The sequence below is a fragment of the Chaetura pelagica genome, unplaced genomic scaffold (genome assembly GCF_000747805.2).
Source record: "Chaetura pelagica isolate M959 unplaced genomic scaffold, ChaPel_1.0 scaffold464, whole genome shotgun sequence".
Classification (NCBI taxonomy): Eukaryota; Metazoa; Chordata; class Aves; order Apodiformes; family Apodidae; genus Chaetura; species Chaetura pelagica.
Window position 1 is genome coordinate 14164 of NW_009952981.1, and position 10517 is coordinate 24680.

Sequence of the window (10517 nt, forward strand, 5' to 3'; positions counted from 1 at the left end):
CGCTCTTCCCAGTCATCTGGTGGAAGCACAACTGTGGGTCCCGTGCCAGCTACAGCAGGGAACGTGCTGGCTCCAGCAGCCTGCTGTGCTACAGAGCTGGTACCACCACACTCAGCAAAAAGGATCAACAGAGGAGAAGTTCCTGGGAGCAAATTAAAAACCATAAAGATTTAGAAAGGTGAACGTCACCCTTAGAAACCTCGATGGGCTCCAAGAAGCGTCTGCTGAGCTCCAGCAAATTCTGCCCACGGGGCTGCAGAAGGCACAGAGCAGCAGCAGTTGCCCCAGTTCCCTTCTCCCTCGTCCTCAGAAAGGCACCAAAACCCCTTCCATTTGTGACCTAAGCTTCCCCGAACTGTGACAGACAAATCCCCAAACAAATCCCCTGGTGTCTCCCAGAAGATGAGACACAACCGGGCAATGTGTCAAGATTTGAGGAGTTTGTTCAATTAATGGATTTTTTAATTTCTTTTTTCCCTCCTCCTCCTCCCCCACCCCTATTTTTAACTTTCAAAATCTGTTTTTTTTGAAACAGGCTGGTGCCAAAAATGAAATCTCTGACTCCTGTATTATTCACTCTGGACACCACCACTCTGCCCATGATTGTCTGCCAGAGGTTTAATGGTGCTTGGGAGCTTGCCAGGAATAATGCAGGAGACGTGCAGGGAAAGCAGGTAGACAGGCACTCATCCAAAGAGCCAGCTCTTCCCAACGTTCCCCATCTCCTCTCCCAGTTCCATGGCTGCTGAATCCCTGCTGCCCAGGCACCCCACACCTTCTAGCACTGCACCCATGTTATGGGTGCTGTGTCAGAACGGCCCTTCCCCTCTCATTTGCTTCCCCCCTCTGGCAGATTTTAAAAGGTGGCAGCAGAGACTCTTTCACCTCATTCCCCTGAGGAAGAATAAAGCACACAAGCTTCAGGAGGGAGAAAATCTGGCCACAGAAGTCCCAGTGCCCAATCTTCTAATGTCACTTATATCCACGAGCCTTGCCATGAATCACCAAGACCTGAAATGATGGACAAATTAGCACAAGCTCAGCACAGGATGCAAATTAGGGGTATCTCCTCTATGACACAGGAGAAGCGCTCCCAGATAAATCACCAAAGCTGTCCCTTGGAAAGCAGTGACAGGACAACCATCTCTATCTGGAAAAGCACCACCACCAGAAAAGGAAGAAGCATGCATGGAGTTCAGGAAGAAAGGGCCTGGGTAACTACCATGGGAGGCTTCTTTTTCATATTTTGATTTGACTGAGCCAAAGTAAATTCCACGAAGCTTTTGGTGCCTTCACAACTGCCATCTCATGGGGGTTCTCATCTATTTCATGCAGTAACCACAAAGCTACAGGCTGAGAAAGGAACAAGAGAGGTCACGGGCACCACCACCCTCTCCTTCCTCAAGCTCATTGTTGGCAGATCCTGGACTAGCACCTCTGCTCCCTCCAAAGAACCAGGACCTTCATTTCTCTTGCTCCTCCAGGACACTGCTTCATTCTTCCCATCACAAAGATCTTCCTATCACCTGCTTTGAACCTTTTGCTGCAGCTAAAACCCATTATTCTCAGTCCACCATCAGAGCACAGAGTATCTACCACTGGCCAAAGCTTTCACAGGCTTAGAGTTTTCCCTATGTGTTGTTCTTCTCTTTATTAGCCTCAAACCAGCTCAAACTCTTTCAGCCTTGGCTCTCAAATGACATTTTCTAGCCCTCTGATGATCTTATTGTTGCCTTCTGGGCTCTTTGCACGCATCCAAAGTGCTCCAACCTGGACAAGTCCCCAGCTGGGGGCTGCTAAGCCTAACCCAAGGTTTACTTTCCAGACATGTGCCTCCCTCTCTTATTTCCACAGCCAACTCAGGCAGCTTGTGCTCTGGAGCAGCCCCTCAAACCCAAATCCTGACCTGTGGGGCTGGAACCACAGCAGTTCTCCATCCTGCACCGATGCGACCAGCCCTTCCTGGACCTGCCCCTGTTTGCATCAACCCATTTGCTTCTTGCCCAATTTCTCAAGAACCATGTGGAGCTCTGTTCCCTCCCACTGATGTGTGCCCTTCTCCTGCCTCTCCCCAGCTGGGTTTCACCTGCAGAGCTAAGAGGAGCACGTTTCACACCACCCCTAACACTCTCCTGGCCTCCACGGCTGGGAAGGGTAGGTTTCCAGCTGAGCTCTGCAAACATGGGAGTGGCTGGTCCTCCTCCAACTGCTGCCACACAAAAACCTCAGCTCTCCACAAAACTGGAGCAAAGCCACCTCAGCTGCCAGAGGCTGATGCAGCAGTGGGGAGGGTGACATTCAGCCACAGCCTCAGATTAATCTGTCAGGCCCGATTTTTTTTTGCATATAAAGCTAGCTGAGGCCAGGTGCAGGCCTTGGCTCAGCTGAGAGCCTCTCCCTCCAGGATCCCCCCCTCTTTCACAAGCCAAATCCAGTGGTGTTCCTGCCATGCTGTGCTGCAAAACCTTTGCTTGAGCTCAGGGTTTTGGGTCTGTTCCCCCCTGCTACAAATCCATGAAAATTCATGCGCTTGAGGAAATCCAACCCTAGTTGCTATGGTGAGAGGCATTCTGCAAACTAAGAAACAAATACAAGTGGGACATTTGGAGGTTACTGGTTTTTTTGCACATCTTTCAGACAAGAACAACAACAACAAAAAATTACCCAACACCTCCAGCACATTAAAGGCTCTCCCAACTTCCAGACCCTGTTCCATCTCAAACGTGAGGGATTGACAGTACAACTTGTTTAAGGAAATTAATAATCAAGCCCTGCATTTCTCCAGAGAAGCTTCCTCCCCGTGGCCTATTATAGCAAACCCAGCAACAGTTTGGAAGTGCTGGGCTTCAGCTTTGCTGCAGAGGTGCCAGGAGGCTGGAGATGCCTCCAGGAATACTGGAACAAGGAGATCCCACCAATGTGACCTACTCGCTCCGCTCACCAAACCACTGAGAGGAGCAGCCCAGCCACAGGGCCAGGAAATTAATTCAGTCAGACCTGGGAAATGATCCAGCAGAAGGGTCATGACACCTTCAGGATGAGCTGCCTGCTTTTGCTAATCAATGTGTTGGGGCTTGGTTGGGATTATTCTTTTTTGCACTCGATGTGCTGGGTCCCTGTCTTCTATTAAGGCACTGCCATAATTCAAACCCTGCCAGCTCCACTGAGAAGAATTGTCCTTGGAAGGTCAAAGAGGTGATGCTGTCTCAGCTGGCTGGTGGCAGAACAGTGATCTTGGGGCAATGAGGAGGTGGGATGTCCCTGGAGGGCAGTCAGCCACAGCAACTCCAAAACTGTTGAACTGCTGGGCTGGAGGGAACTGTGGCAAGGCAGGGGGATTTGGAAACTTTACAACCCTCTGGACACATCCTCCCTCTTCTAGCACTCACAGTTCCTGCTCAAATGAAGTCAGGAAGGTGCTGAGCACTTCTGCACAAGAAGAGGCTTCTCCCCTTCGTGGTAAGGTCACCAGATGGATCTGTAGCACACAGGAACCTCCTGCACCCCCTCAGTGAGGGGTCTCAGCCTTCTCTCAGTGCCTCCAATGCTGCCTCCTCACCCTGCTCCAAGGCCCAAACACTCCAACAAAGATCCTCTCCCTCTATTGTCTCTCCTGATTTTCCAAATGCCACTTCAGATTCCCACATCACTAAATGCAAATACTGTGAATAAGCCTTTTCTCCCCCCCCAAAGAATATAATTTGTAAGAAAGCATTTTCACAGCAACCTCAATACCCAGGATCATCCAGATGTTGATCTCCATCTCATCTGCTCAACTGTCACATCCTCCGACCCCACTGTTGCTCTGACTGCACACTGCTGAGCCCCCTCAATGGTTTCAGTATCCCTGGGTAATGGCATGATTAGAACTGAAGGCAGAAATCCTCTGCAAGGCAGCATCACAGCCTTTCATTCTTGCTTTTGATTCTTCCGGAGGAGAGAGGCGAGCAAAGCTCTGGCTTCTTTCTGACACAGGGATGTTGCACCACATCATCTCATTCAGTCTGTTCTCAGCCCAAATGCCTTTTTGTTTGGCATTTTTAACTCTAAACTTTCCAACCTCCCTTTAGGTACTTGCTCCAGTTGCCTGTCCTACTTCAGCTATACACCTTTAGCACCTGGCTCAGGATAACCAGATGTTCCTGCTCTTTCTGAACACCGGGCAGTCTTGATCTCACCTCCCAGGGGTTACCTGGTCCTTTGATTTCACTTCAGCTTAAGAACACAGCAGGGAAAGATTCTGTCTCCTGAAATTCACTAACAAAAGTCAGGCAGAACAGGGCTGCAGGACATGAGAAGCACTCCTTATCTGCAAGCGGAGTTGGTAATGGTGGCTCCACACAGGAGCAGATAGTAATTTCTTTAGTGCTTGGTGGGTCAGGGGTATTTTGAGGGGTCGGGGGGGTTTATCTAGGAGATGTTTCTTTTTCATTGTGTCTCTCTAAAGGGCACTGCATCAAATGCCTGCAACTGACCTCCTGCACTATCCTCACCTAGCAAGAGCAAAATGCTAACAGTGAGCACCACCAGACCTGTTTGCCACCATCAGCCCCAGCGTACCCGTGAGTAAACGCACCTTCCCACTGGCCCAACTGAAAGCAGATACACTCCCCTAATTTAATACCATGCCTAGAGGCTTCAGAAGAGAAGGAGCCTCATCAAACGATGCCTTGTCTGACCCTGAAGCCTTCCCAGAGCAGCCCAGCTGCTCTGCTCCTGCTGCTGGACCAGGGGACAGTGGCATGTGTCACTGCCTCCACTGATCCGGTTCCCAGCCTGGCATCCCAGCTTAGGGTCTCCCCTAATGCCCCGAGATGTGCAGCTTGCTGCTGTTCTACCTCAGGAGCTCAATATTTAATCTTGTAAGCTGTTAATGCACAGATCTGTGCTAAGCAGACGGGTTAATCTTTTTGCTGTACTCAAAATTTGCTTCTCTCTGGTTTGAAAGGGTCAAAGGCCACTCCTCAGGCCTCGAGTCAGAAGTCATCCCATTTTAACCCCGTGAGAGCCCAGGTGGGTTTCCTCCTACTGGAAGCCTTCCTTTCCCTTTCACTATAGAAACCTTTGGCTGGGTGGTACTTTTGTATTTCTTTGCATTTTTCTTTATTCACCACAGCCTTGGGTTGTTGGGTTGTTTTTTGTTTCTCACTAAGGAAAAAGAAAGAAGAGACAGGAGGCAGCCAAGCCTCATCTCCGGAGATGGAGGCAGCTGCCCCAGCTGCCTCTGTGCAAGGGCTGTGCTGCCTGGCCAGCTGTGACACAGGGCACACAGCCACCACCCTGGGGGACACAGGAGGGGGCTGCCAAGCCAGCATCTCCCTGAGGCTCACCCAGTCAGGCGCTGCTCTCAGGAGGAAGGAGCTGCCGCTGACTCTCCGCTGGGAATTGCTGCCCCTGCTCTCCCAGAGGTGATCCACTTGGCTCCCCACCAAGAGCAAGAGAATGGCATGTGGCTTGGATGTTCATTTAGCCACTAGCCAGCCTGGAAGAAACACATATTGCTCCATAGGAAGGAGTTCATGGAGCACCCAGAGCTCCTAGGGACTAGACAGGCACGATGCTAAAGCACCTAGTGCTGGTTTTTGGTGGGAGACCCAATCACTCAGGTGTTGGGGCCCAGACTCCCTTGGGCTTCCAGCACCAGCTAGGCCCGGGAGCCTTTTTTTCATGGATTATTCTTCAAGACAGAAGTAATTTAAACTCCCAAAGGCAAGTCATCCTACAGGATCTATTTTCTGAGCAGTGTGGGAAGGCACCGGCCGGCACAAGTGTTTATTAGCGCCAAGAGGAGCGTATGTTTAACTCCGTGGAACGGGGAGAACAAAGGATTATTAAATAAAATTCCAAATTGCCATTAGTTCAGCTGAAAGCAAAATACCAGCTGGAGCCTGGGTTAAGGCAGGCAAGCTATCAGCAAACACGTGCTGCCACAGCATCTGCACACACACACACACACACCAGCTCTGCCCACAGGGGAGCCTCAGGCTGGAGCAGCAGGGTCAGGGAGTCCCCATGATGCCCAGGTCCTGCCCTCCACGAGGCCAAGGCCTGACTGGTTGCAGATGCCCAATGAGAGAGAAGAGCCCAGAGTTTTCTGGAGTGATGCCCACCTCCCAGGAGCTGTGCTTGGTTGGCTTTCCAAGTGGGAATGCTGCCACCCGAGGCAGCTATTCCTGAGTCCCACGCGTGCAGCACGGCTCTCTGCCTCCATGGGGACAGCACCTGTGAGCCTGCCTGCCTGGTGGCAGCCACCTTCACCAACAGACAGCAAGTTCTCCATGGGACAGCCATGTGCCCTGGTGGCCAAGAAGGCCAATGGTATCCTGGGGTGCATTAGGAGGAGTGTGTCCAGCAGATCCAGGGAGGTTCTGCTCCCCCTGTACTCAGCCCTGGTGAGACCTCATTTGGAGTGTTGTGTCCAGTTCTGAGCTCCCCAGTTCCGGAGGGACAGGGATCTACTGGAGAGAGTCCAACAGAGCCCACAAGGATGATGAAGGGACTGGAACATCTGTCTGATGAGGAAAGGCTGAGAAACCTGGGGCTGTTTAGTCTGGAGAGGAGAAGACTGAAGGGGGATCTAATGAATGTCTATGAATAGATGAGGGCATCAAGAAGGCAGGGACAAGCTCTTGTCACTTGTGCCCTGGGACAGGACGAGGGGCAATGGATCCAAACTGGAGCCCAGGAAGTTCCACCTCAACATGAGGAAGAGCTTCTTTGCTGTGAGAGTGACAGAGCCCTGGGACAGGCTGCCCAGAGAGGTTGTGGAGTCTCCTTCTCTGCAGACTTTCCAGACCTGTCTGGAGGCCTTTCTGAGTGACCTGTCCTAGTTTTTGGTCCTGCTCTAGCAGGGGGGTTGGACTCGATGATCTTGGGAAGTCCCTTCCAACCCCTAATATTCTGTATTTCGACCCATCATTTGATCCTCCTGCAGAAGCTAATGAAGCCACTTGGTGAGAGGGCAGCCTCCGTGGGCAGAAGATAAATAATGTCTATAAAAGGGGGCTGGGGAGGGAACTGGTGCATCCTTGCAAGGTCATGCTAGAATGCATCAGTGGCTGGCAGAGGCTGGGCTCCTCTGGAAGAAGCCTGGAGCTATTTATGACTCATGTAATTAATTAATGCCACCGGGCGTTCTGCTGCAAGCACGTGGGAGACCAAAGGGAAATAGGAAGCGAGCAGGTTAGGAAATGTAGTGGAGGTGGGGGAGAAAGGATGACATTTCTTGCAGCAAGACATGCTTTGAAATCATTATCAACAAGTCCAAGCAGCCAGCAGCTCTTTTTTGGCTCCAGCAGGACAAAATCAATTAGGAGATTTAGAAGCTGATGGGTTTTAATTTCCGAGAGCAGAGAGGATAAGAAGGTTCGAGGTGAGGCACAGACCCTGTGGTGCAGCCCGCCAGTGGTGTGACCAGTAGAGGGAGCATGGTTAATGCCTTCCAAATCCTGCAGGGATGAGGAGCAGGAAGACTGAGGGTTTGATTTTAGGTCTAAGTCTTGAGGACCAATTTAAGGGAAGCACGAGAAAGGACCAAAGGGCAGAGCGAAACCTGGGCGCACAGGCCATGACAGAGGAGCCCCTGCAGCACTTGGGGCTCCTCTCACACACCACTCCCTTTCTGGAGGCAGCTCCCAGCCCAACCAAAGCTCAAAGATGGCATGAGGAAAGGGAACCAGCTCCGTGGCTCTCCTGCTTCAGCTCACAAGACACCCAACATGTGGTGGTGCTGAGTCACCACACCGAGTGCTCCGGGACAATGAGAGCTTAACCTAATTTTGTCCTTCTTTTGTTTGTCCTCTGGGTAGAGGAGATCAATCAGTTCCACTCTCTGCCTTCACACCCCCCTCCAGCCAGCACCTAATACATCACTCAGCCAAGCTGGAAGCCAAAATAAAGGGCACCCTTTCCCTCGTGGGCTGTCCAGCTCCCACCCAGCCTGCACCCTCTCTCCTATCCCTTTGTTGCCGGCAGATTTTTTTGTCGGTTCCCAAATGTTTTCAAGCATTATCCCAATCTCCCTCTTATCACAGCTGCTTGCAACAAATCCCCTCACACAAAGAGGATTGCAAATTTGCTTGCAACCCCGTCTTGTCTTCCATTTCTACCTCTCTGGGCTTGTCTTTTCCCTCTGGACAGCTCCAGGGGGCAAGTGCCACAGCACGGGGCTGACACAGGGAGCAGCAGAGCCTGCCTGCAGCTTCAACCTGGCAAAGCCTGGGAGGCTGTAGATGCTCCCCTTCGAGCCTTACCCACCTCCACTGGCTGGGGGATCTCATCTCCTACCCCCTCTGATGGCTCCCAAAGCCCTCAGATCCTGGCTGGTGGGAGTCCCTATCACTACCTGCTATTTTCCTGGAGCAAAACCAGGCAAACCCTCAGCAAGAGACTTAAAATACAAAGCAAGAAGAGCAAGCAAAATGCAGCTGGTTTCAGTTTCAGAAATACACACGAGTGAGTAGAACACAAGCAACAAAGTACTCCTTTCTGGTGGGCTGAGGATCGACAGGAGCCTGAGTCTCCAGGGTAAAACAGGAGGGAAGTAAATGACAACACAAACACCCACTTAGCATTCGTGCTACATCCTCCTGATCCCAGCCCCCCAGCTCTAAGAACGCTGCTGTTAAATACTGTAACACTCCCAATTACAAGTGATTTGGATTGTTTATTTTCTAAACAGATTTCCCCCTCCCCCGAGGAGACCTGCTAAGCCTAAGACAAAGGCAGCCTTGAAAGAGGTGTTTCAACCTCTTTTGGCTACATACACTATCTACAACTGGCTCCATTACCCGAATGGTTTCATACTGACCTTGAGAATATTTCGGCTGTTAAACGACTCCCGTTCCCTTGAAGATGATTTACCAGCCATGGGATTGTTTCTCTCTTCAGCTGTGAGGAGAAAAGCCACCACCAGAATGAGCTTCAGATGGGAGAACTGTGTGTGCTGTACTTCACCCCCCCCACACACACTCTCTCCCTCCCCAAAGTCAGCTGCCAGCTAATAAACCATCTTTGCCCACTTCTCAGCACAAAAAACCCCTTGGATTTTAAAGAGAACCAGGCTGAACACACAGGAATTGGTGCCTCCGTGGGGATCCCCCGTGTTACCTGGAGGAAAGACCCTAATTCATAGCCAGTGCTGGGACAATCCTTGGTGAAACACATCTGCTTCTCCCTGGCTGAACTAGAATCCCACATCCTGCCAGGGTGTGAGCCAAGGCCTGGAGCAGCACCAAGCACCAGGCAGACACACATGGCACGGGAACACAATGCCAGGAGGGATCTGACAGCACCTGCACCAACCTCTGCTGCCTGCTCCAGGAAGCACATCCATGTGGTGGGTATCCTTCTTTGGGGTGGGCACACAGCCACACACACACACAGCCACCAGGAACAGCAACCTAAGCCTGCAGCAACTGCCAAATGCCTACGTCTTAGATCCATTTCCCCAGAGCATGTCTAGGTTTTTATCTAATCCCCTAAGTACATGATCTGCTCTTTCCACAGGACCTCTGCCTCCCTCAGCAAAGATATTCAATATTTCTTTTTCATCTCCAGCATTAACTAGCAAGCCCCACTCACATCTGGCAGGCTATTCAAATCCTGCATTGAATAGAAAGTGACTTCCAGGGCTGCCTGTGGAACGTTCTCACTGCTGTGGCTGAAAAGCCTCACGCGCCTCCTGGGAAGATCAACTGATGCCAGGCTCAGCTGCCCATTGCCTCCCCTCACCCCCAGCTACCTTGGCACTTGGGCCTCACATGTTTTCACCAGCCTTCAGGGCTGTCTCATACTGCCCTTCCCTACAGGTGCTGCTGCTCTGTACAGTAATGTGCTAAGAAGGATGCTCCAGCCTGCCAGAGCAGACCATCATTTGGCAGAACAGGTTCAACAATAGCTCTTACTCAGCCTCTTGGCCCACTGAGTCCCCTTTAGTGAGTGACACTGGAATCCTGCTCCTAAACCAACAGGCAATCCGTAACTTGATCAAGGGTTCTCACCCTGTTTCAAGGTCAGCACAGCACACTGAGGTGTTACTGAATTGGGCCCCTCGGTTCCAGAAGGACAGGGAACTGCTGGAAAGAGTCCAGGGCAGAGCCACAGAGATGATGGAGGGAGGGGAACATCTCCCTGCTGAGGAAAGGCTGAGGGAGCTGGGTCTGTTGGGCTTGGAGAAGAGGAGACTGAGGGGCCACCTCATCAGTGGTTACAAATATGTTCAGGGCAGTGTCAGGAGGACAGAGCCAGGCTTTGTGCAGTGATGTCCAGTGATAGGACAAGGGGCAATGGGTGCAAACTGGAGCAGAGGAGGTTCCATGTGAATATTGGGAAGAACTTCTTTGCTGTGAGAGTGACAGAGCCCTGGGACAGGCTGCCCAGAGAGGCTGTGGAGTCTCCTTCTCTGGAGACATTCAAACCCCTCTGGACACGTTCCTGTGTGATGTGCTCTGGGTGCCCCTGCTCTGGCAGGGGGGTTGGGCTGGGTGAGCTTTCCAGGTCCCTCCCAACCCCTAAGA

The 10517-nt window shown here is 51.6% G+C and overlaps 1 protein-coding gene across 1 annotated transcript in view; it reads right to left on the reverse strand.

Moving 5' to 3' along the window:
* Window positions 1-10517, reverse strand: part of ASCC1 (activating signal cointegrator 1 complex subunit 1) — a 37202-nt gene that overhangs the window by 7223 nt on the left and 19462 nt on the right. The window contains exon 8 of the mRNA XM_009996388.1: window positions 8810-8889. Within this exon, the coding sequence (XP_009994690.1) occupies window positions 8810-8889 (80 nt within the window). The remainder of the gene's footprint in view (window positions 1-8809; window positions 8890-10517) is intronic.